General features: G+C 46.7%; 1 protein-coding gene across 16 annotated transcripts; it reads left to right on the top strand.

Moving 5' to 3' along the window:
* Positions 1–1,013: 1,013 nt before the first annotated feature.
* On the top strand, positions 1,014–25,987 carry ZNF384 (zinc finger protein 384). Of its 16 annotated transcripts, none has more exons than XM_032159421.2 (12): positions 1,027–1,289; positions 2,430–2,489; positions 11,442–11,512; positions 11,784–12,021; positions 12,257–12,304; positions 12,507–12,840; positions 14,030–14,122; positions 17,986–18,210; positions 18,893–19,075; positions 20,894–20,972; positions 22,529–22,687; positions 23,596–25,985. In XM_032159421.2, exons 3-12 carry the CDS (start codon positions 11,447–11,449, stop codon positions 23,995–23,997), a joined length of 1,827 nt encoding a protein of 608 aa, XP_032015312.2. In that variant the 5' UTR covers positions 1,027–1,289; positions 2,430–2,489; positions 11,442–11,446; the 3' UTR covers positions 23,998–25,985. The 16 variants fall into 16 exon arrangements, with proteins under 16 accessions (XP_032015316.2, XP_058298315.1, XP_032015312.2 ...); XM_058442336.1 differs by lacking the exon at positions 1,027–1,289 and adding an exon at positions 1,321–1,558; XM_058442337.1 differs by lacking the exon at positions 1,027–1,289 and adding an exon at positions 1,764–1,929.
* Positions 25,988–26,391: the final 404 nt, after the last annotated feature.

Here is a 26,391-nt window from a genome sequence, read left to right as displayed (position 1 = left end):
AGGGTGACACTCTGTCTTAAAAAAAAAAAAAAAAAAAGATTATTTTTCTCAACAAGAGGCTCTTACCGTTAGTAGGAGCGACCTCGGTTCTGCTTAGAGCTGAGCCCAGGGGGATTCTGGCCAGGTCGGGGTGCACGCTTGTAACAGCATTCACTTGTTCAAACAACATATCCAGCATTTACTATATGCTCAGCAAAGCAAAGTATTTCCTTCCATAAGGAGCTGACAATCTTGCTGGGGAATCACATGTATGAAATAGTTAAAATATCAATAAAAGGTACGTATTAAATGCTATGGGAATTCAGAGGGACCATTACAGGTTGGAGCAATCAGGCAAGGCTTCCTAAAAGGGTTCATATTAGGTGTTCATAATGAACTATAGTTCATTTATACAACAAGAGTTTACAGACCACTTAACTGCCAGGATATGAGGATACAGCAACGAACAATTCAGTCCTCGCTGTCCTGTAGCCAATATTTTAGTGGGGAGAGGTGGACAGCAAACAATAAATCAGGCAGTAATAAATGCTACATTTAAAAGTAAAGCAGGGTAAGGGGATAGATATGTGGGTATGGGCAACAAGAAAAGACCAAAGTAAAGAAAGTAAGGGGTGTGTCAGAGAGAGAGATTTTGATGGCTGGGAGAGGTTCTAACTGGCCCTAAGTAGGGACCTCAGAAAAACAAGGACACGTCCTAGTCCTTTCCCGCATATACAAAGCATTGAGACATTCTTGGGGGTATCGGAAAAAATAATGGTAATTTCCTACATCAGCTTATTCAACACCCAGAGGGAAGAGAAACGGGGTCCCAGCATCTGAAGAACCCACACCTCCTCTCCTACCTTGATGGATAATTCATGAACCTGTCGCATTTCTACCCCCCCACCTTCCCCAGATGTCCCTTCCGGAAGCGCAGGGCCGCAGTCCTCCGGTTTCAGCTTTTGCTCTTAGCGGAACCCGCCTTCACTTCCGCTATAGCGTCACATCCCCTCTACCCAGTCGCTGGGCAGAAGTTACTTCCGCCCCGAGTTATCGTAACTTCTGCCCTGAATATCTCGTAGCGCTAGCAGCGCCGGATGTGTTCCAGCCACTCCCGGAAGTGACTCGGCTTTTGCACGCCCCTCTTTCTCCATTAGCGCCCCCCCCTACATTGCTATTTCCCTCCCTCCCCCCTTTTCGTTTCCGGCGCTCCCGCCTTCTCTCCGCAGAGCTCTTCTCTGTTGGGGGGAGGGAGGGGGGCGTGGAGGAACGGGGGTTCGCGGGAGCACGAGCTGCAGCACCACTTCCGGGTGAGTGCAAGGGGAGGGCGGCAGGGAGGGGGGCCACCCACTGCCTCGCGCCCCCGCCCTGCGGGTGTCTCGCGCGCGTTCCGTGCGTGTGAGTGTGTGGGTCTGTCTCGCGCCAGCAGTGCGTGCCCGCGCGCTGCGCCTCGCGCTTTCTCCCCTCCCTCGCCCCTTCCTGGTCCTCCCACCCCACTCGGCTCCCTCCTTTCCCAGCAAACGCCGCCCCTCCGGCGCTCTGGCTCAGGCTCTGGCGCCGCCGCAGCCGTCGCCGCCCGGTGAGTCTCGCGCCGGTACAGCCGGCGCGCGCCAAGCTCCCTGCTCCTCCCCCCTCCCCTTTCCCTTGGGCTGGCAAGGAAGGGGGGGTCCACGATGTGACTGTGTGTGTGTCCGTCCCGGAACCGGAAGTGGTTGTGGAGGAGCGGGCGATGGGGAGGAATGGGGGGGTTTAGGGGGCGGGTGCCTGTCTGGTGGGTGGCAGAGTTCAGCTCCCTGGAGGGGAAGGAGGGACGTCCCAAGGAAGGGTCTTTGAGAAAGGGGTAGGGGGCGACATCAGGAGAAGGCTCCCAGGAACTGTCTCAGGGGAGCGAAGGTTTTGAGGGGACAGCTGGGGTCTCCAGTAGATAGACCACGGTGCAGGCTGAGGGAGGTACTTCTTGGCACAAGGCCTTGGGTAGGCAGGGGGCGAAGTCCTCGAAGAAGTAGGGGGAAGGCTAGAGGAAGTGGCTGGGCCTGAACTGGCACTGTGCCTGACACAAGGGCTTGTGCATCCCCCAGCCCTCAGCTTTGCCTTCTGAAGCCACTCCTCAGGGGCAGAGACCCTCCTCCTTCTCCATCTCTTCTGTTCTCTGACCCCTGGTTACCTGTGGCCTGGGAAAGAGCAAGGACCAGTCTCTGAGCCTAGGAGTGGAACCCAAACGCTGGTGATAGAGTTCGTCTTAGTTTCTGGGAATTGGATTTATTTCCCTCGTATCCACGTAGAGGGTGGCACTAGACTCCTGTTATTATATCCACCCGTCTTTGGATTGCTGGTTGGGGGGTCTGCCTGCCTTCCAGACTGACTGCTGACAAATAATTCCAGAGGTTCTCCACAGTCCTCTGGTGGCTGCACCCTGCCTGGCCCCTGTAACCTAGACAATTTGTTTACAGAAAGTTCAGGAGCCCTGGAAAGGAGAAGGAATAAGACGGCAGGAGGAAGAGAGAGAGAGGGTAAGATAATTTTGGGGTTAATGGCATTTCTGGTTTTGGGGGAGAAAGGGTCACAACTAAATGGGGCATGTATGTGTGTTTCACAATGTGATAGAATACTTAAAGTAATAGCAATTGTAATGCTGAGATCGTTGTGGGAGAGAAATCAGTTTTTTCTGTCATCTCTTGAGGGTCAGGAAGTTTCTGTGTAAAAAGTTGGCGCTATCCCCCATCACTTTCCATTCCTACTAATGCTCATCAGGAATGAAATATGAAATGCTCAGGTGAAGCCACTGAATAGTGTTGCCTTGTGTCCAAAGGAGAAATTTTTATTCTGCTTTGGGACACAAAGACCCTAAATGCCAATATAGTCCTTATGGAATTGCTTTCCTGTGTCTGGAACAAGTAGGGCTGAGTATAGAATGGAGTTCCTATCCCAAATAGTCCAGTGGAGTGTTAGAAGTGGGTCTGTGGAGTGATTAGAATCTGTGACACAGGGTTGTTTGAATTTGGTGTGGCAAGATGAAATTTTCAGGGAAAAAAAAAAACTGCTTCATGGGTAGTTTAGAGTGAAGTGGATAAAACTCTGTGGAGTAGACTCCAGAAGTAGGTCTGGAAGAGTTTGGGGTATCCTGAAAATGACAGTGAGTGGACCTAAAGAGTTTGAGTTCAGAACTTATGATCCCAGAGGTATCTTTTAAAAACCAGTTCCAGGTTGGTTTATAAAATGCCCTGTGGGTTTCTGAGCCAAGTTGATTAAATATTGGGTACATATCTCTTTTTCTCCAGTCTTATTTATTTATTTTGGCCTCACATTCCCCGGATCCATCATTTATAGTGGAACAGACAGGGCAAGGAGAACCACCGTGCCGTCCCTCCCACAGGTTGCAGGGTTAAGTGGTCCGGTGGTGCCCAGGCTAGAAGCTGTTGGCCCAGGTTGCCAGCTGTGTGGTGGTAGCAGTCCTGTTTAGTCTGTTTGTGTATGGTGTGATGATGTTTCCCAGTAATATTGGGGTGCATTTGTTCTGAGTTACTTATACTTGGAAGAGTTTATGGATAGTGGCAGGAAACACACATCCTACTGGGATGGCCCTTCTTGAATGTCTTTAGATCCTGAGAGAAAGAAATTTTGTTTCCTTATTGAGAAAAAAAAAACTTTCTCTGTGTTTCTTCATTTCAAGTCTTGAGCTAAGGTAACCTTTCTGCAGTTGTGTGTTTTGGAATGGTTTCTCAATAGTGTCTAAGTTCTTTCTGTAGTTGAATTCAAGTTGATTGTTTTTTTTCCATCTTTTTCTTGTCGATGCTACTTGTAGATGATTTCTAAACTGGAGGCTATAGATTTGTTACTTTTGGGTAGTTCCTTTGTAATTATGTAGTCCTTGTGTAATTTTCACTAATTGTCGCTAATAGTCCTCATCTTGTGGAAGTATTTCTGTAACTCTTCCTTTCAGGAGCACTTGGGGCATTTCATTCTTTCTCTTTTTTGTGCTGCCTGTATCCCATCACCATATGCCTTACAAACTTATTATACAGGCCTCATCCTCTTCCATTCTCCATCCTAATAGAAACCTAGTAAAATGGTTAATTCATCCACTTAAATAGTTAAGAGTCATCCACTGATACAGGACCTAGAATTAGAATTCACAAGTCTTGGCTGGGCGCGGTGGCTTACACCTGTAATCTCAGCACTTTGGGAGGCTGAGGAGAGCGGATCACCTGAGGTCAAGAGTTCGACACCAGCCTGGCCAACATAGCAAAATCCCGTCTCTACTAGAAATACAAAAATTAGCCAGGTGTGTTGGCAAGCGCCTGTAATCCCAGCTACTTGGGAGGCTGAGGCAGAAGAATTGCTTGAACCCAGGAGGTGGAGGTTGCAGTGAGCTGAGATTGCGCCACTACACTCCAGCCTGGGCAACAAAATGAGACTCTGTCTCAAAAAAAAAAAGAATTCAGAAGTCTTGATTCCCAAGGCCATTCTCTAGCTATTGAACTTGATGAGTGTATTTCATGGTTTTCTAAGGGTTGGTTGTGTTAAGGGAATGCTATTTTCTTGGGAAAAGAAAATCATGCTTCATTTGAAAAAACAACAGTAAAAAACAGTTAGTGGGTTCTGGGAAAGAGATGGTGGTCTTCACCATATCTGCCAAAAACACCTGCTGGAGGCCATGTCATCCTTATCCCTGGATGGTTGGTAGCATTATGGAAGGATGTGGTCAGATAGACAAAGCTCTGGTCCAAGAGTTCAAGTCCTACCATGTTTCATGACTATTATTAATACTTGATAGTGTCTTTCTTCTTTATCTCCTGAGGGCTTCTGAGATTTCTTTTGAGATTGGAGAAGGACTATGTAGTTCCTTGTGTCTCTTGAGAGAAAATTACTCTCCAACTTAATTATAGTAAACCTGCCTTCTTTTTTTTTTTTTTTTGAGACTGAGTCTCGCTCTGTCGCCCAGGCTGGAGTGCAATGGTGTGATCTCCGCTCACTGCAACCTCCACTCCACCTCCCAGGTTCAGGCAATTCTCCTGTCTCAGCCTCCTGAGTAGTTGGGATTACAGGCGCATGCCACCACGCCCAGCTAATTTTTTGTATTTTAGTAGAGACGGGATTTCACCATGTTGCCCAGGCTGGTCTTGAACTCCTAAGCTCAGGCAGTCCACCTGCCTCGGCCTCTCAAAATGCTAGGATTACAGGCGTGAACCACCTCGCCCAGCAGTAAACCTCACTTCTTATTAACAGAACGGTTGAGGTTTGGTGCAATAGTAAAGTTGATATGAGAACCCAGATTTTCAGCCTGCCAGCATTTTTCTTTCCACCAAATTATATCTTTCCTTCTCTTTTGTTTTTTCTTTTCTTTCTCTTTCTTTTTCTTTTTCTTTTTTTCCTTTTTTTTTTTTTTCTTTTTGAGACAGGGTCTCACTCTTTTGGCCAGACTGGAGTGCAGTGGCGTGATAATGGCTGACTGCAGCCTCGACCTCCTGGGCTCAGGCGATCCTCCCGCCTCAGCCTCCCAAGTAACTGGGACTACAGGTGTGAGCCACCATGCCTGGCTACTGTTTTAATTTTTTGTAGAGACGTTTTAATTTTTTGTAGATACAGGGTCTCCTTATTTTGCCCAGACTGTTCTTGAATTCCTGGGCTCAAGTGATTCTCTTACTTTGGCCTCCCAAAATACTTTCTTTAAATATATTGGCATAATCATTAAAATTGGCACTGTCTGTGTAGACATGAGTTTTCTGTGTAACATCAGTGGGCTGCTTTGGGTGATGAGAATGTTGATATGTGCCTGATTGAATGTTGGGATGATTTGGAGAAATTTCCTCCACGAAAGATAGAGTAAGCGGTAAAACAGACAGTAAGCAGATATTTGAGTGATCTGGCACCAGAATGCGCTTTCACACAACTCTAGGGGGCGCCATTTACATTGTATTCTAGCAGTAGTTTTGATTCTTAACTCTCCATTGATCTCATTTCAGGAGTACAGAGATTGAGTCAGCCTCATCAGTAGCACAGTGGCATAGCATTTCTCAGGTGTCATTTTGCTGGTAAAGGTTGCTTCTAGTTGGATGAGCAGTTCTCTTTTGGGCTGACCTATTTATCGGAAGCTGGTAATGCACATGTATTGTCTTGTCTTGTCCTTGGACCAGCTGTGGTTCTCTTAAGAACCACAGCAGAGCAATAAACTAGGCATCCAAGTAAGTGGAGGGGCTTTTTATTTATTTTCCTTTGTAAAGTCCGGCCTCTTTATTCAGGCTCTGTCATCCTAAAGTAAGTTATCTTAGTAGCTACGTGAGGTTTCACAGAATAAGGAATATGACCTTGAACTGCATGTCATTTTGCTGTTATCAGAAACTTCAATTTTGAAAACATTTTTTGAGAACTAGCTGGAAAATACATAGTTCATTCCTGGAAATACTCTAAATTTTATTTCCTGGATCAAGCCATAACATCAGAAAGTGTGTACTACAGTTATATGGTTTTGTTTCCTTGTAGAGCCCCTTTCCTTAACTTGCTTTTTGGTGCCTGGATTCACATTCCTGCTTTGCTATTTACTGTTGGACTCTGTGCCCCCAGTTTCCTCATTTCAAATGGGAATTACGGTACCTACCTCATTGTTGCAGGGACTAAATGACGTGGTAGCTGTAAAGTGCTTAGATTACCTTGAACGCAATAAGTCTTTAATGAGTTGTAATGATAATGATAGTGGGGATATTGTCCACCACTTTTTTTTTTTTTTTTGAGACGGATTCTCGCTCTGTTGCCCAGGCTCAAGTGCAGTGGTGCGATCTTGGCTCACTGCAACCTCCACCTTCCAGGTTCAGGTGATTCTCCTTTCTCAGCCTCCTGAGTAGCTGGGACTACAGGCATGCACCACCGTGCGTGGCTAATATTTGTACTTTCAGTAGAGACGAGGTTTCACCATGTTGGCCAGACTGGTCTTGAACTCCTGACCTCGTAATCCACCCGCCTTGGCCTCCTAAAGTGCTGGGATTACAGGCATGAGCCACCGTGCTCAGCCTCCTCCTTCCTACGTTTTCACATCCATAGTGCATCTCCTTCCTTCCTCTTTATTATTCTTATTTTATCGAGACAGGGTCTTGTTCTGCCACCCAGGCTAGACTGTGGTGGTGCAATCTCGACTTACTGCACTCAGGTGATTCTCCTGCCTCAGCCTCCCAAGTAGCTGGGACTACAGGTGTGTGCCACCACACCTTGCTAATTTTTTTTTTTTTTTTGAGACGGAGTCTTGCTTTGTCACCCAGGCACCCAGGCTGGAGTGCAGTGGCGCGATCTCAGCTCACTGCAAGCTCCGCCTCCCAGGTTCACGCCATTCTCCTGCCTCAGCCTCTCCGAGTAGCTGGGACTACAGGCGCCCGCCACCACGCCCGGCTAATTTTTTGTATTTTTAGTAGAGACGAGGTTTCACCGTGGTCTTGATCTCCTGACCTCGTGATCCGCCCGCCTTGGCCTCCCAAAGTGCTGGGATTACAAGCGTGAGCCACCGCGCCCGGCCACACCTTGCTAATTTTTGTATTTTTATTAGAGATGGAGTTTTGCCGTGTTGGCCAGGCTGATCTTGAACTCTTGAGCTCAAGTGACCCACCGACCTCGCCCTCCCAAAGTGTTAGGATTACAGGCATGAGCCACCACAGCCAGCCAACTTCCTTGATTCTTTGGGGAAAATTATACATTGGCCCTTTCTTTCATTTATTCTCCCTCCTAATTATTATTTTTAATCTTTTTTTTTTTTTTTTTTTGAGACAGAGTCTTGCTCTGTTGCCCAGGCTGCAGTGCAGTGGTTAGATCTCGGCTCGCTGCAACCTCTGCCTCCCGGGTTCAAGCAATTCTCCTGCCTCAGCCTCCTGAGTAGCTGAGATTACAGGCATGTGCCACCATGCCTGGCTAATTTTTGTATTTTTACTAGAGATGGGGTTTCACCATGTTGACCAGTCTGGTCTCGAAGTCCTGACCTCAAGTGATCCACCTGCCTCAGCCTCCCAAAGTGCTGGAATTACAGGCGTGAGCCACCGCACCCATTCTCTCCATCCTGATTCTCTACTTAATTCCCACCATTTATCACCACTCTTATCTCTTGTCTGTTTCATTTCTTTCCACTAGAAGGTTAGACAGGGATTGTGGATTAAGACTGGAAGCCCTAGCATTGTATGCAAAATCTATATGTAGGTAGTGTACCGTTGTTCAATTCAGTAAATATGTAATTGTGTCTTTGATGATAAAGTCATATGTTGGGGATATTTATAAGATACAGATGTAAAAGACGTGATTGCTCCTTCCCAAAAAGTTTGCCAAGATTGAATTCTCTTAAACTGTGATCTGATTGTATCTTGATTCTGTTTCCTGAAGAGAACGTGAGACTCCCATCTTTGCTTCATTTTGTTTTTTGTTTGTTTTTGAGACAGGGTTTCTCTCTGTTACCCAGGCTGGAGTGCAATCTCTACTGACTGCAGCCTCTTCCTCTTGCGCTTAAATGATTCTACTGCCTTAACCTCCCAAGTAGCTGAGATTACATGCACCTGCCACCATGCCTGGCTAATGTTTGTATTTTTTGTAGAGATAGGGTTTCACCATGTTGCCTGTGCTGGTGGACTCACGCAGTCTGTCCACCTCAGCCTCCCAAAGCGCTGGGATTACAGACGTGAGCCACCACAACTTGCATGTTTTTTTTTTTTGAGATGGTGTCTTGCCCTGTTACCCAGGTTGGAGTACAGTAGTGTGTTCATAGCTCACTGCAGTCTTGAACTCCTGGGCTCAAGCAGTTTTCCCACCTCAGCCTTCCAAATACCTAGGATTATGGGTATGCACGACCACACTCGCCTCTTTTTTTTTTCTTTTTTCAATTTTGTTTTAGAGACACGGTCTCAAATATATTGCTCAGCCTGATCTCAAACTCCAGACCTCAAGTGATCCTCCTACCTAGGCCTCCCAAAGTGTTGAGATTACAAGCATGAGCCACCACACCCAGCCATAAGACCCCTTTGTAAAGCTGTGGCTGGAAGGACCAAGTTAGTACCTGTATCAGAGACTGATTAGTTTTATTGTGTTTTATAACTCAGAAAACAGAATTGATGTATACTTGATCTTTGGTCATTTAATAGTGAGCCTATTTATATGAAGCTGTTGTAGTCACAGATTTGGTACATTCCACCCTTGCTACTTTTAAAAAAGGCTGAAATTCAGTTTCTCTTTATAGATTTTATGAAAATTGGGGGTGCTGTTTAATAGAACCAAAAAAAGTGATGTTTTCTATAAAAGGATAAGGAACAGTGTTATGTTAGAGTGATTTTCAGCTTCAGCGCCTTTGTTGAAGATCCTTCCCTGTTTCCTTAGTACTTAAAACTGAGTTCTGTGCCCAGCCTACCCTTTAGCTCTCAGTATCTTAGTGTTTGCCTCCAGTGTATCCTCAGTGGGTCTAACTTTCCTGTCACGGGTCTTCCCCACCTGAACCTTGGTTGTGCTTTGCTCAGAGTAGCAGCCTGGTAATACTGTTTATTTATGTATTTTTTTTGTTTCTCATTTCCCCATTTCACCAGTCTCACACTCTCTTATTTGCCTTTTGTGGGGCTCTATCTTTGCTGGTCCAGGATTTTGGGAAGCTACTCTTGACCAACATACTGCCAATTAAACCTTGCTAGAAGTGATCAGAATGTGAAACTGGGTGGTGGGATGCCTGTGTTCTGTATCCATCTGTTATTTGTTGGCGTAATTCGGAGGGGTTACTTTTCTTCTTGTTTCTCGGAAAGTTTTTTTTTTTTTTTGAGATGGCGTTTCACTCTTGTTGCCCAGGCAATGGCGCAATCTTGGCTCACTGCAACCTTCGCCTCCTGGGTTCAAGCAATTCTCTTGTCTCAGCCTCCCGAGTAGCTGGGATTACAGGCGCGCACCACCATGCCTTGGCTAATTTTTTGTACTTTTAGTAGAGATGGGGTTTCACCATGTTGGCCAGGCTGGTCTCGAACTCCTGACCTCAGGGGATCCACCTGTCTTCACCTCCCAAAGTGCTAGGATTACAGGCGTGAGCTACCATGCCCAGCCGGAAGCACAGTTTTTGAGAAATACAAAGCAGGAGTCTGGCACTGTGTGTGTCTTCTGGCCCACTATTATGCCTATTCTGAATCCCTTTGGAAACCTGGGATACTACTAGTGCCAGAACACTTTTTAAAACTAGTAATGCCTTGATTCTCACTGCTCAGCACGGCATGTGTGGTACCCAATGTAGCACCATGGATGTTCTTAGACCTTGGTGGGATTGGTGGGGTGTGGTCTTCAGATAGTAGTTGGTACTCAAAATATGTTTTGATTCTGAATTTTTTTTTTTTTTTGAGACGGAATTTCCCTCTTGTTCCCCAGGCTGGAGTGCAGTGGCGCAATCTCAGCTTACTGAAACCTCCGCCTCCCGGTTCAAGCAATTCTCCTGCCTCAGCCTCCCAAATAGCTGGGATCACAGGCATGTGCCACCATGCCCAGCTAATTTTGTATTTTTAGTAGAGATGGGGTTTCACCATGTTGGTCAGCCTGGTCTTGAACTTCTGAGGTCAAATGATCCACCTGCCTCAGCCTCCCAAAGTGCTGGGATTACAGGTGTGAACCACCACGCCCAGTCTTCATTTTTTAATTTTCGTAGTCGTATTGTGTTCTGGCCTGGAACCTTCTCAAACTACACAGAACTGTAGACATATTGGTTGGAACTCTTGAAATTTTTATTGGCTGGGCACGGTGGTTCACGCCTGTAATCCCAGCACTTTGGGAGACCAAGGTGGGCTGATCCCTTGAGCCTAGGAGTTCAAGACCAGCCTGGGCAACATGGAAAAACCCTGTCTCTACTTGAAAAAAAAAAAAGAAAAAAGAAATTAGTCTAGCATAGTGGCACACGGCCTGTAGTCCCAGCTCCCTGGGAGGCTGAGCCTGGAAGATTGAGGCTACAGTGAGCTATGATTGTGCCACTACAGTGTAGCCTGGGTGACAGAGTAAGACCTTGTCTCAAAAACAGAAAAAAAGTAAAATTTTTATTTCAAGGAATATAGTTTTGAAGAATAAGAGAAAGAGGAATCATGATAGGTACTGGTACCTGGCCGTTTTCAAGTCAGTCAGTGATTTGTTTTTTGTGACCTTAGCTACATCATCTCCCCTCTCGTGACCTCAGTTTCTTTTTGCCAGCAAAAGAAAGTAATACCAGTTTTTCTTTAGGGGGCATGAATAACATTGTGTGAGTAAATGTGATACGTGTAAGTTCTTTCACAGTCATTAAGTAGGATAGCCTCTGTTGGATGGGGATACAGTGACAAGGGGCTCTGACCAAGGGACTAATGTGCTAGACACTAAGGTCTTGACTGCCAGTCCCCAGCCATGTGATCAGGTGCCAGAGGAGACCAGGAACTCTTCAGTTCCCCTTCTCCATTGCTTAGCTTTTTCAGAGTAATTCCTGAGTGTGATGTGTTCTCTCATTTTTTCTTCAGGTAGAATGGAAGAATCTCACTTCAATTCTAACCCGTACTTCTGGCCTTCTATCCCCACAGTCTCAGGTCAGGTAAGTGGTGTTGCTTTCTTGCTCTCTCCAACTCTCAGTAGTAAGTTCTGTTACTGTGGAGACTGAAAGTACACCACATGCTGTTTTACTGGGTCCCCCACCCCTGAGAATTATCTAGTGTTTCTGCCTTGGCTTCTCTGTAGAAGGCCGGAGGTATGAAGTGCTCATCCCTGATCCCTGAGGAGGACAGACACTGAAGTGTGCTCACGAGCAAGCAGAATCAGCCTCTCAGGCTGAAGAGGGTGCTCCCTTCCCCTTCCTTTTCTCTTAGATTGAGAACACAATGTTCATCAACAAGATGAAGGATCAACTGTTGCCAGAGAAGGGCTGTGGTCTGGCTCCACCTCACTACCCCACCTTGCTGACAGTGCCTGCCTCAGTGTCCCTGCCCTCAGGCATCAGTATGGACACAGAGTCCAAGTCAGACCAGCTGACCCCACACAGCCAAGCGTCCGTTACCCAGAATATCACAGTGGTCCCTGTGCCGTCTACAGGACTGATGACTGCTGGTGAGCAACTCTGCTCTTCTCCAATCTGAGGTGTTGATCTTCCATGATCAGTACCCCAGGCTGGAGGGCTCCAAGGACATGGGGAGTGGGATATGTGTTTGATTATTCAATCAAATTTTTATTAAGTGCCTACTGTGTGCCTAGCAATGTGCTAGGCATTGTGGGGGATACAAAGAAGTAGAAGATGCGGTCCCTGCCTTTGAGGAGGTGACATTCTTTCCTTCTCTGAATCAAGGAGTCTCCTGTTCTCAGAGGTGGAGAAGAGAAGGGAGTCAATCAAGGGGTAAATCTCACTGTTACCAGGGGGGTGGGGACAAGGGTTAGGAGACCATTATTTTTCTACAGGGTTTGGGGTTTCCTGTGTACTCTGGGTTGGGTCGGCGGGGGGGTGAGGGGTTAATTATACAGTGATCTGGGGGAAATGAAATAGGATTAGGATCAGGACTGAACAACATGACGCCATCTCCTTTTTCTCCCAATCCTAGGTCCGGGTTTGGTAATCACGTCCCCCTCAGGCTCTCTTGTGACCACAGCATCATCAGCTCAGACCTTCCCCATTTCGGCTCCCATGATTGTCTCAGCTCTTCCCCCTGGCTCACAAGCCCTGCAGGTTGTCCCTGACCTCTCCAAGAAGGTAGCATCGACCCTAACCGAGGAAGGAGGCGGAGGTGGTGGTGGAGGTGGCAGTGTGGCTCCTAAGCCACCCCGGGGCCGGAAGAAGAAGCGGATGCTGGAATCAGGGCTGCCCGAGATGAATGACCCTTATGTCCTCTCCCCTGAGGATGATGATGACCATCAGAAAGACGGCAAGACCTACAGGTAAGACTCAGAGCCAGGGGCAGGATGGGGCGAGGATCCCTGGCTTGGTGATTCTCCCTCTACCCTCATTGTGTTCTGCCCCAGTCAGGCGCTACATTCTGACAGCTTCCCAGCTCTGAGCCACTTGCATGTCAGGTGTCCCATCATAGGATAGGAGGCAGAGCTGCTAGCATCTTGTTAGGATGCAGAGACCCATTTCATCCTTTCCTTTTTTTAACCCTGGTTTTGGGGATCGTTAACACTGACTTATTTTTTAGTAACAAAGTAGAATTTCTCTCTTGTAATAAGGCTTTATGCTGGGTTTGAGACTCTTGGCTGCAGCTCCTTTTTGCTTTCTACATGTTCCATTCCTATTTTTCTAAGAAACCTTTCTGGTAAGCACCTAACCTGTGTGCCATCCACCACTTCCTGGGTCATGTTTGAACACTGAGCCTGCCTTACCCTGCATGGTTGGGATGATGGGAGGGGCCTTCATAAGAAGAAGGTAGGAGGAATAGGATGCCTCCCCCTTTGGAATATATACTTAAAGAATGACTTTGCTCACTTTCTAATTTATTTATTTTTTTATTTTTTTATTTTTTTTTTTTTGAGACAGAGTCTCGCTCTGTCGCCCAGGCTGGAGTGCAGTGGCGCAATCTCGGCTCACTGCAAGCTCCGCCTCCCGGGTTCACGCCATTCTCCTGCCTCAGCCTCTCCGAGTAGCTGGGACTACAGGCGCCCGCCACCACGCCCGGCTAATTTTTTTGTATTTTTAGTAGAGACGGGGTTTCACTGTGGTCTCGATCTCCTGACCTCGTGATCCACCCGCCTCGGCCTCCCAAAGTGCTGGGATTACAAGCGTGAGCCACCACGCCCGGCCTCACTTTCTAATTTATGAAAGTCATTTTGATTCTCCACTTCCTCTAAGTTCCCCTTTACCAAAAAGCATTATATGCATATTTGCATGTGATACTCTACAAAAATAATTACATAAGTAAACTCCCTGCCCTTCGAAAGTTGAACATCTTTTAATCCCTTTGAGAACTGTCACGTGCCCTAGTGGGTTTGGGGAGTTTGGTAGCACTGTATAGAGTGGGATAACTACTGTCACAGCTTTAATATAGACAGGGGCAGATGTGCATGGCTGGGAGTCTGGGTCTGTCCTTAGTTCCTTAGTGTACCCAGATGGGCAATGTTGTTCCCATTTTAGGAGCGAAGGGAACTGCGGCACAGGAAATGGACAGAGCCTTGGGCTCATGGATTCAGTTCCCGGCTCCACCACGAATTTGCTGTGTGACCCTGGGCAAGTCCTTTTCCCCTCTCTGGGCCTCAGTTTCCTCATCTGTAAAATGGGGATAATTCTGTTTATGCCTCCCATTTGTTGGGAGTATATATCAGATAAGATTTGAAATGTTGGGAACTTCAAAAGAAAGTTAAGAAATAGTTATTTAGCATTTATTTTTATTTGTGTTGTATAGTTCTGCCGTGGAGAGTAGCCTACAGAGTGTTTAAACCGCTCTTTATAAGTGAAAATGAGAGGAGTGTTGCTATGCAGAATTGAGCACTGCAGAATTCCAGCTCATAATCCAAAAGTTCACTGCAGCTTTATTATTACAGGTGTACCCCACTTTATACAATAAAAGTGTTCCTGGAAAATGTTTCCATCATATCATATTATAAAGGTACCTGACAAGTTTGATTCATTTAAAGGCATTCTCTTATATATCAGTTCATAAAATTAAAATCTCTTTTAAATTATCGTATAGAAATCTAGATTCTTATGTGTTCGTTTAAAATGAGGCCATTGTGACATGGAGATACATCTATACACAATTTGTAGAAGTAGTGGAAGGATCCTTTAACACCCTGTAGAGCCCTTCTAATGGATCAGGGTCCTCTCATTCTGTCCTTGTTTCACAGCGACCCACATTAAAGCTATCTCTGGACTTTCCAAACTGTATATGTTAAAAGAAATATGAATATACAGTTGGAAGAAAGCCTCATAGGGCTTTTCACACATTCAGTATTTTTGGAATTCCTGAATGACCATCCACCCAGGTGACTACAAAGAACTTTGAAATTGAAGGGAGACTTATTGTATCCTAGGTAAACAGAATTTCTTCAGAAACTCAGAACTCTTGACATTCCAAAGAATTTTTTTTTTTTTTTTTTTTTTTTGAGATGGAGTCTTGCTCTGTCGCCCAGGCTGGAGTGCAGTGGCACAATCTCAACTCACTCTAACTTCCGCCACCCAGGTTCAAGCGATTCTCATGCCTCAGCCTCCCGAGTAGCTGGGACTACAGGTGCGCCACCACGCCCAGCTAATTCTTTTGTATTTTTAGTAGAGACAGGGTTTCACTACGTTGGCCAGGCTGGTCTCGAACTCCTGACCTCAGGTGATCTGCCTGCCTTGGCCTCCCAGAGTGCTGGGATTACAGGTGTGAGCCACTGTGCCCGGCAAAAGAAATCTTTTTATCACAGTGAATTTCTGTTTTGATGCATGTGTGGGTCAGCCATACCCTCTTCAGTGGTCAGTAGCATTGGACTGGGTATTGGGGCAGTTGGGTTCTGTTACTCTGGGCAAGTCAACATATCTCCCACTCTTTGTTCCCATATGTGAAATGGGAAGATCAGCCATGCCTTCATCGGTCTTGTAGAAATGTTTTGAGGCAAAGTCAGAATATTTGAAATTGTTTTGAACATTTTAGGAAAAATGGATGATAATTCAAAGTGGCCATTGTAATCATTATAATTAAGGCCATTGCATTGCATGCTTCCAAGGGAACCCATTCGCATTGTGTTGGATGTGAATGGTGCCCCTGGAGGAAGGCACACCGTGATACGGATGCTGGCTTTTCTATCCCCTGCTGACTGCCACAACTCTACAAAACTACATTTCTTTCCAACCACCCAGTACCTTGCATTAGAGGACTCTCTTATTTGACTTCATAGAATTTTCAAGTTGGAAATATTTTAATGATATTTAAATATCATTGGTCAGTCCCTTCCTGGCAGATGATTCCAACCTCTGCTTGAATACCTCTGGTGTTAGGAATCTTAAAGTAGGCTGGCATCATGGCTTTGTAGTGAGTAACTGCCCTTTGGCAAATTCCTTACTTTCTGAGTCTTTGTGTTCCCTTCTGTAAAACATGGATAAGACTTGCCAGGTTGTGAGGAGTAGAAACAATGTGTCTGAAGTGTCTAACCTAGTGCCTGGCACTGTCAGACATAACAAATGGCAACTATTATCATTGTGGTCATCATCATTATTATACCTAGTGTTTTCTGAGATTGCTCATTCCCTTGCCAGCACATTATAAATGAATTAAAGTTTTGCAAGTTCTCTTATTGGAAACTTTGACTAAGTGGGTTATTATTATTTTTTAAAATTAACCTTAATGTTAAGGGCAGAATTGTGTATTGAACACCCTCACACACAAATTGACGAGATTTTATTTGGGTTAAAATAAATATGTTCTACCTGTCTGAGAAATTGTAGCATCAAGGGAAATTAGTTTGCAACTTTAGTACAGTTGCCCTTCAAGTGACAATGTGTCCAGCTTCTAACCTCAGTCTTAATGAAATATTTACTAGTATGAGCTCGTACATCAGCACTAAGGCTTAAGATGAATGCAGTTTTGGCCGGGCGCGGTGGCTCACGCTTGTAATCCCAGCACTTTGGGAGGCCAAGGTGGGCGGATCACGAGGTCAGGAGATCGAGACCACGGTGAAACCCCGTCTCTACTAAAAAAGATGAATGCAGTTTTATTACTGGAGAACACTTGGCTTACCTTTGACTGTCCTAGGCGTTTGCTGGCCCTTCTGGGGGCAAAAATTTATCTCTCCATTTTACAGACCAGAAAATTGAGGTCTATTAATGAGCAAGTTTGTAACTGAACCCTGAGTAGAACCCAGGCATCCCGATTCCCACTGGCTGTGTCCTTTGGATTATGCTCACTATAAACAGAGTCTCCCCCTCTCTCCTGCAATGATTGGACATCTCAGACAACCGCCAGGGATCAATAAGCTGGTAACTAAAACATTTCCTGAGATGAAAAAAGTGCAGAAATCATCATCCCACACCATCTGAAGCCTGTCTTAAGGAGATAAGTTAGGGAGAACCCAAAGAAGAGGGACTTGTGCTAATTGCCTGGCTTCCAGGCCATTGCCTTTTCTACTACCTCCCATTTTACACTGGTGAATTGTTTACGAAAATGAAAGATAGCTTTTACTCAGTAAAGTCTGAATAGTTGTGGCTTAACTTGCTCAGAGGCCTCCTTATTGGTATTTGGTGGACAATACCAGAGTGGAAAGGATTACCAACTTGGGATGAGTGAAAGTACGATCAGGTGCTACTGATGTCAACCCAGAGTGCTGACACTGGCCCCGTGTGCTAGGGAAGAGGAAAGGTTTAGCGTGGAAGATAGGTGTTTTGTAAACATTTTTCTCCCAAATGCTTGAGGGATGGCACCTTCCCCTAGCAGCTATGTTGGTCATTGCAAAAGTGGTTTTCACTTGATTATCAAGGGGCTGTGGGCAAGGGGTGGGTAGATGATGGATGCAACATCAGATAAGAGGGTGGAGAGCAGACATACATGGTTTGAAAAAGCCCCTCCAAATAATTCTGATACTTCCTCACCCCCGTCCCTCTAGGAATCGCTGCCAAAAAGGAAGTAGGGGAAAATCTGAGGGAAGAAAATTATCTGCGGAGACAGGAGAGGATCTAGTTAGTTGTTCTTCATTATCATCTAGGGGTCTTGAGGAATACAGAGGCATGTACTTCACACATACGAACATTAGAGAAAGGAATTCCTTAAATGTTTGAAATCAAGCTGTAGGCAGAAGGCAAAGAAGTTAACTGATATTCCTGGCCCACTGAAATTTGCATCTGCCCAGAGTTCATACTGTTTTTCCGTTTTATCTGGTTGAAATACATTTTTGCACATCGAGGCAGTCCAGTCATTCTGCAAACATTTATTGAATATTTATAATGTGCTGGGCACCATGTTAGAAGCTTAGGCCATAAAGATGAATACATAGAGCTCTACTCTCAAGTTGGAGTAGGAGAGAGCTCAGATAGGTGGGCATCTGTTGGAAGTAGAGGGGAGGGTTCAGCCACACCTTCTTGATGGGATGGGTTCTAACCATTGCCCTCACTTGGCTCAGGTGCCGGATGTGCTCACTGACATTCTACTCCAAGTCGGAGATGCAGATCCACTCCAAGTCACACACCGAGACCAAGCCCCACAAGTGCCCACATTGCTCCAAGACCTTCGCCAACAGCTCCTACCTGGCCCAACACATCCGTATACACTCAGGGGCTAAGCCCTACAGTTGTAACTTCTGTGAGAAATCCTTCCGCCAGCTCTCCCACCTTCAGCAGCACACCCGGTAAGGCTGCTCTTGGTTTACCCCACCACCTGGCCGTGAACCCTAAGACCAAGTTGCCTGCACCTACTCCTCTCTCCACATGTATTTTTTTTTCCCTTTCACCTTTGCCCATTGGTAGCCTCAACCTCCTATTACTGTCTGTGGAAATTATATATCCTAGCTATTTGGGGGGCCTTGAAAATGGTGGTCTCCAATTCCAAAGTCTGGAACAATTTTTGTGGTTTCTCTCTGTGTCTGTGTTTGGAAATCTTCTGCAGAGCAGGCCCGCTTTTACTATATGCTTCAGTTCAGAGCCAAGGTGTGCATTCAACGTCAGGTCCATGGGGAACAGGCGGTATTGGTCTTTGTTCAAATTACTATTTGGAAGCAGGGTATCTGTGGTGAGTGTGTTAACCTTAGGAAAAAGCGGAGGGTTGATGAGATTGACTACTTTAAGGTTACCAGGAGCCATGGGTTGCAGCTCTTCATCATCTCACTGCCATTCTAGCCACCGACTCACGATCAGCAACAACCTAGATCTGGGTGTCTCTTCATTTGCCTATCCAGGCTGGAGTGTTTTTGGGAGGAGGGAGGAAGGGGGTGCTCTCATCCGTCAAGCAACATCATTTCACCCAGCAGAGAGCTGAGCCCCTGGTGTCGAACTGCTTCCTCCTCCCCCCTTCCCTCCTCTCCTCTCCGGCAGGATCCACTCCAAGATGCACACGGAGACCATCAAGCCCCACAAGTGCCCGCACTGCTCCAAGACCTTCGCCAACACCTCCTACCTGGCCCAGCACCTCCGTATCCACTCGGGGGCCAAGCCCTACAACTGTTCCTACTGCCAGAAGGCCTTCCGCCAGCTCTCCCACCTCCAGCAGCACACACGGTAAGGGAGAGTGGCGGGCTACTGACCCCGCCCCGCTGGCATGCCCTCCCCACCCCCGCCCCGGACACACACAACAACCCGCATGCGGGGGGCGGGGGAGAGACCTGGCTGGAGGAGAGACCTGGCTGGCATCTGGGAGAAGGAAGACCAAACAACATTGGAGATTCAAGTGGACACAGAGCTTCTCTGGGGCAAGAGCTACGTCAGGGAGCTGCAGTGACTATATGATATTCACTGATCCATGGGAGACAGACACGTACCTGGAGTGGAAACAACTTTTCTCTAATTTTCCTCCCTGAAAATACTCATGTACCCATCTTGGAAGATTTGCCCCTTGATGCCAAAACAGAGGCATTTGAGTGGCGAAGACCATACCTCTAGCCCTTGGGGCACCAATTATGAACAGGAAATAAAATCAGACATTAGCTGGGCACCAGCCTGGTGACACCCACAGCAACAAGCAAAGCTCTGAGGGATGCCAAGAGTAGAGGACAAAAGAAAACGTGTACTAAATGTTCAGAGAGAATCAGCAAACAGAAAATGAAAAAGCTCATGCTTCATAAAGATGCCCAGTGTTTATCCCGTGAATCTGGAGTGACTAGGAAGAAGTGAACCTGCCAACTAGAAGAAGTGATGATCTCCTTCGGTGCTATCTCAAGTTGAACTGGAGTCCAGACTTACAGGCCATAGACCGTCTCACCCGGCTTCTTGTGGATGTGATGATCTCACCTTAAAGTGATCAGACATCTTGCTTTGAGAAGAGGAGGAGTCAGGCTTTCCTCACAAATAAGAGACAGCCGGGCGCGGTGGCTCAAGCCTGTAATCCCAGCACTTTGGGAGGCTGAGGCGGGCGGATCACGAGGTCAGGAGATCGAGACCATCCTGGCTAACACGGTGAAACCCCGTCTCTACTAAAAACACAAAAAAAATTAGCCAGGCGTGTTGGCGGGCGCCTGTATTCCCAGCTACTCGGGAGGCTGAGGCAGGAGAATGGCGTGAACCCAGGAGGTGGAGGTTGCGGTGAGCCGAGATCGCGCCACTGCACTCCAGCCTGGGGGACAGAGAAAGACTCCGTCTCAAAAAAAAAAAAAAAAAAAACAAATAAGAGGAGACACATCCTGTGATGTTTTTGAGGTTTTATACCAGAGGTCCAGAAAAGCACCTAGTCATAGATAAGGTTCTGAAAGGTTGCTGATGAGGAGTGGGTGTCACTGCACCCTCAAGTCCTTGGCTCACCTTAGCAGAGGGCCCTGTGGTGTTGGGGAAAGAGGTCACATTGGTACTAAACTAGGCATTTCCTGCCATTGGGGGCTGGGCTGCAAAAAGCACTTAGTTTTCATGAGTTTCCATTAATATCACTACTACTCTCCACAATCTGTAACTCTGCTTTTCTTTGTTACCGTAACATTCTCTGGAAGTGATGCTCAAGGCTGAGGGGACTGTTTCTGGCTATAAGGTGGGGCCAAGGAAGATGCGTTGTGCTTTTCTTTTTCCTTGCCATTGTGTTTATGTTATGGTCTTGAATGTTCGTTAGGACAGTTACTGTAGGAGCTGACTTGTATGCCAAATTGTGGGCTGCCTGTCCCTTGGGTACCAAGTCCTCAGTCTCTCCTCCCCCAGCAGAGAGGAGCCTCAGCTTGAGCTGAGTGATGCAGGCATCAGCACCTGATCCACATCAGAGAGGAAGGCTGGTGCCTCTTGGAGGCCCATCTGATGTGCCTCCTTAGGAGAGCAGGATTGGCCCAGAGAAGATTTGTTGAGCCAGTTCCTAAATAGCCTTGCTGACATTCTTTCCCTTTCTTCTCTTATCCTGTGCAGAATCCACACTGGTGATAGACCATACAAATGTGCACACCCAGGCTGTGAGAAAGCCTTCACACAACTCTCCAATCTGCAGGTAAATGTTCCACCCTCCACACAAGACCTTGAGTCTGAGACTTGGGGCCATTTGAATAGTAGTGGTTCTCAAACGTTTTCAGGACTCCTTTACACTCAAAAATTATTGAGGGACCCAAAGAGTTTTTGTTTATGTGGGTAAGAGCTATCTACATAGACGTAAAACTGAAAAACCTGAAAAATATTTATAATAGTAATCTGTTTAGAAAGAACAAAAATAAACCCATTGTGTGTTAACATAAATAACATATTCCAAGACCCTCCAAAAGCAACTGAGTGAGAAGAATGGCATTATTATATATTTTTGCAGTGTCTATTTTTTATTTTTGGGAGAGAACCTTGCTCTGTCACCCAGGCTGAGTGCAGTGGTGTGACCATGGCCCACTGCAGCCTCCGCCTCCCATTCTCAAGTGATCCTCTGACCTCAGCCTCCCAAGTAGCTGGGATTATAGGCATGCACCACCACACCTGGCTGTTTTTTTTAATTTTTGTAGAGATGGGGTCTTGCTATCTTGCCTAGGCTGGTCTCGAACTCCTGGACACAGGCCATCCTCCTGCCTTAGCCTCCCCAAAGTGCTGGGATTGCAGGCATGAGTCACTGCACCTGGCACAGGGGTCTTTAATGTCTTAAGCTAGAAGATGAGTAGATTCTCAGATCTGCTGTATCTGGCCTATTGTGTTATCACACATCATGTAACCTCTGTAACGGTTACATGTAAAACATAAGGCACAATGAAACCACCTGAAATTTTGAGGGAAACAAGATTTCAGTTAGGTTTTTCGTCTTTGTGTGTGTGTGTGTGCGCGCATGTATGTATGAGACAGAGGCTTGTAGTGTCACCTAGGCTGGAGTGCAGTGGTGTGATTTCAGCTTACTGCAACTTCCACTTCCCGGGTTCAAGAGAGACAAAGGCAAACATTGTTTTATTATTTTGAAAAGATTTGGCTGGGTGCGGTGGCTCACACCTGTAATCTCAGCACTTTGGGAGGCTGAGGCAGGCGGATCACCTGAGCTCAGGAGTTCGAGACAAGCCTGGCCAACACGATGAAACCTCGTCTCTACTAAAAATACAAAAAAAATTAGCCAGGCCTGGTGGCATGTGCATGTAGTCCCAGCTACTTGCAGGCTGAGGCAGGAGAATCGCTTGAACCCAGGAAGCGGAGGTTGCAATGAGCCGAGATTGTGCCACTATACTCCAACCTGGGCAACAGAGTGAGACTCCATCTAAAAAAAAAAAAAAAAAAAAAAAGTTTTGACCCTGTGGGCCCCCTGCGAAGGTCTTAGTGTTCCCTAAAGATTCCCATGCCTCACTTGAAGAACCACTGGACTGGTGAGACGGGCATAAGCTGTCTTGGGATCCTGGTATGTGCTACATGAGGTATGCTTCCACCCTTAGCCTGTAGCTTCTCAAGTTTCATTTGAAACAATTTCTACTTTCTTCAGATGGAGAGAGAAGCTGGGAGGCCTGACATCTACCTTTTTGCTTTCCATCAAGGTCAAGGGGGCAGGAGGGAAGAGTGCAATGTATTCATTCTGGTTTCTCCCAATTTTCTCAGTCCCACAGACGGCAACACAACAAAGATAAACCCTTCAAGTGCCACAACTGTCATCGGGCATACACGGATGCAGCCTCACTAGAGGTGCACCTCTCTACGCACACAGTGAAGCATGCCAAGGTGTACACCTGCACTATCTGCAGTCGGGCATACACATCAGTGAGTGCTCCGTTTCTTCTCTTTGCTTCCTCATAGTCCTCTAAGAGTGCAGTCCACTTCACCCCATTTTCTGGGTAGAGATCTGTTGCAGCGAATACCCTGCCTCCCTAGCTCCAACTTAGCAGAACAGGTGAATATTCAGAAATTAATTAGACCCATAGCTGAGGAATTTAGGGGATGCCTGATCCCCTAATCCTCTAGAGATTGATAAGCCGTAATTCTTCGTTTTACTAAAACATAAGGCAAAATAAAGCCACTTGAAATTTTGAGGGGAGCCAGATTTCAGTTAGGCATTTTCTTTTTTCTTTTGTTTTTTTTGAGACAGAGTCTCGCCCTGTCACCCAGGCTGGAGTGCAGTGGTGTGATCTCGGCTCACTGCAACCTCCACCTCCTGGGTTCAAGCGATTCTCCTGCCTCAGCCCCTCCCAAGTAGCTGGGATTACAGGTGCATGTCGCCATGCCCAGCAACTTCTTGTATTTTTAGTAGAGACAGGGTTTCACCATGTTGCCCAGGCTGGTCTCAAACTCCTGACCTCAAGTGATCCACCTGCCTCAGCCTCCCAAAGTGCTGGGATTACAGGTGTGAGCCACCACACCTGGCCCAGTTAGATATTTTCCATGAGACTCCAGAAAAGGTTGTAAAGTTGTTTCATTCAGGGGTCTTTCAAAAAAATAGCAGCTCATTCCTTTGCCAGTTGAATGTTCGGTGACTTCTCAAGGTTCCCCTTTTTTTTTTTCTCAGTAGTGAGCCACTGAAAGTGCTACTTGAGTTTTGCTCAGTCTTGGCTCCAGAAAACCAGTGTAAAGCTTACTCTGCTTACAGCAGAATCAGAGCCTGGGGTGCTAGTTACAAGTAATCTCTTTTCCTTCCTCTTTATCCCTCAACTTCTTTTTACCATCTCCCTCAGGAAACATACCTTATGAAACATATGCGCAAACACAACCCTCCTGATCTTCAGCAACAAGTGCAGGCAGCAGCAGCGGCGGCAGCAGTGGCCCAGGCCCAGGCTCAAGCTCAAGCCCAGGCTCAGGCTCAGGCTCAGGCTCAGGCTCAGGCTCAAGCCCAGGCCCAGGCCCAAGCCTCCCAGGCATCACAGCAGCAACAGCAGCAGCAGCAGCAACAGCCACCACCACACTTCCAGTCTCCTGGGGCAGCCCCCCAGGGTGGGGGTGGTGGGGACAGCAATCCCAACCCTCCACCCCAGTGTTCCTTTGACCTGACCCCCTATAAGACGGCGGAACATCATAAGGACATCTGCCTCACTGTCACCACCAGCACCATCCAGGTGGAGCACCTGGCCAGCTCTTAGAGATCCGTGCTGCCACCCACTGGGAAGAGGAAGAAGTAGTCCTGGTTTCTTCTTTCTCCAACTCCTCTTGGTGGGAAAAGTCCTTTTCTTCCTTGACAGGCCTTGGCTCCATCTCCTTGGGCCTCAGTCACAGCTTTCCTTCACAGGATACCATCCTTTTTCTGAACTCTTCTTCAAAAGGAACATCAGCCCTCCTGATTGCAAAGGAATACTGAGCTGATGGTGTCATCCAGCAGCCTCCCCTCCCAAGCAAAGCTTGTAAAATTGGGGGTTGGTGCTCAAGGGAAGGATTTGCTATGACCTCATAGAAACTTGTCCAGTGTGGTCACTTACCCTATCCTTACCCTCCTTATCCTCAAAGTTTGGGCTGATGTAAGACTAGAGGCTGGCCCTCCCAGATAACAGAGAAGAGGGAGCCCCAGATGCAACCAGCCTCTTGTTCTATTCTTGCCTGCAAAAGAACAGAGGTTTCCCAAATGCCTGAGTCCCTGAGAGCCATTTCTTCCCCTACATCGTCTCATTTCACTTCCTATTGACTGCTGGTAGAAGGAGATTTGGGGTAGGGGCTAGACCTCCTTTTATTTGAAGGGGGCGAGGGCTGAGATGTGGTCCCCAAGGGGCCAGAAATTCCCAAGTTGGTCACAGATGGCTGAGAAGTGTGGGTTATGGTTTTACGGATTTCCTTGGAGCCTCTCTCCTCTGCCTACAAAGACCCTATACTCTCAGTCTCCCCAACCCACCCGCCAAGGAGCTGTGGGAGGCTTTGTGTTATCTGTGAAACTCCGAAACGGGTGTTGCGGAGAAGGGAGAGTTCAAGGCAAACACAAGGACTGGACTTAGCTCCCTAGGTGCCACGGTCAGATGCCGGACACGGATTTATATATAAATATATATATATAAATATATTATACCCACTCATCACGGCCATCTTTGTTGTAACCATTTATGTGTTTATAAATGCATTATCTCAGAATTTTCATATTTGATGTTTTGTTTATTTTTGTCCTTTTTTTCCCTCTCTCCACCCCTGTTCTCTAGCCACAGCATTTTTCGTCTTTTTTTTTTTTTTTTTAATCATGGCAGATTTCAGAGGAAAGGAAATTAAAAAAAAAAAAAATCAGGAAACCAGTTGTTATAAAGCAATTTAAAAATGAAGAAAAAAAGAAAAAAACTTATGTACAAACCAAGGGGTGTTTTTAGAACATTGTATAGAAATAAATTCATGTAAAAGGATCAGAGGCAGTGGAGCTACTGATGTGAGCGAGCATGCGGAAAAGGTATTTGGGGAGATGTCCAAGAACAGTACTGAGGATTTACATCAGGGTGTGTGTGATGAGCAAGTGATTGTGTGGTGATGCCCCATTTGTGCAATTCTCCAGTCATGGAAGGGTACAGTTTCATGATGTCTCCAGTGAAATCCTGGTTTATGAGGACTTCTACATACACATTCTGTCATGGGGATTGCATTGCCTAAATATGTGAGAGCAAGGCTTTGGTTACGTGTTAACAAAACAGCTAAGCTCCCTATGGAAGAAAAATGGAAGCCTCTTGAAAGGACCTACACTCCTGCCTGAGTCTGTGGAACGGGCTTGCAGTTGGCAATGTGTATACATATGTATGCCTATTACCTTGTGGAATCATAACTGGTTAAGGGATGCAAGATTGATTTATGCAGGAGAGCTGTAGTACTGTGGAGCAGAATGTGGTCATGAAACCTGGACTTTAGCCCTTTGCCTGCCATCAACCAGTGTTGGCCAGGGTGCTTCTTCAACTGTTAGTGAAGGGATTGGACTAGATAACTCTGAAGATACCTTTTTTGAGAATTAAGAAACTTGCTTTAAGGCTTGGTGCAGTGGCTCACGCCTGTAATCCCAGCATTTTGGGAGGGCGAGGCAGGCAGACCACTTGAGGTCAGGAGTTCAAGACCAGCCTGGCCAACATGGTGAAACCCCATCTCTACCAAAAATACAAAAATTGATGGCCGTGCGCGGTGGCTCACGCCTGTAATCCCAGCACTTTGGGAGGCCGAGACAGGCAAATCACGAGGTCAGGAGCTTGAGACCAGCCTGGCCAGTATGGTGAAACCCCGTCTCTACTGAAAATACAAAAAATAAGCTGGGCATAGTGGTGGGCGCCTGCAATACCAGCTACTCAGGAGGCTGAGGCAGGAGGATCTTTTGAACCCAGGAGGCAGAGGTTGCAGTGAGCCAAGATCGTGCCGTGGCACTCCAGCCTGGGCGACAGTGAGACTCTGTCTCAAAAAAATAAAAATACAAGAATTAGCCAGGTGTGGTGGCATGCACTTGTAGTCCCAGCTACAGGCTGAGGCAGAAGAATGACGAACCTGGGAGGTGGAGGTTGCAGTGAGCCGAGGTTGCACCACTGCACTCCAGC

This window comes from Hylobates moloch, unplaced genomic scaffold (genome assembly GCF_009828535.3).
Source record: "Hylobates moloch isolate HMO894 unplaced genomic scaffold, HMol_V3 SCAFFOLD_8, whole genome shotgun sequence".
Taxonomy (NCBI): Eukaryota; Metazoa; Chordata; class Mammalia; order Primates; family Hylobatidae; genus Hylobates; species Hylobates moloch.
The sequence above is the reverse complement of the archived record's forward strand: the minus strand, read 5'-3'. Positions and strand labels throughout refer to the sequence as shown.

What these genes read in the sequence shown, in the direction of transcription:
- ZNF384 (XM_032159421.2), top strand. Translation starts at nt 11,447, where the DNA reads ATGGAAGAATCTCACTTCAATTCTAACCCGTACTTCTGGCCTTCTATC. An exon ending in TACAGGACTGATGACTGCTG is followed by an intron (nt 12,022 to 12,256) that starts GTGAGCAACTCT and finishes CTCTGAATCAAG; the next exon opens with GAGTCTCCTGTTCTCAGAGG. An exon ending in AAAGACGGCAAGACCTACAG is followed by an intron (nt 12,841 to 14,029) that starts GTAAGACTCAGA and finishes TTCCCATTTTAG; the next exon opens with GAGCGAAGGGAACTGCGGCA.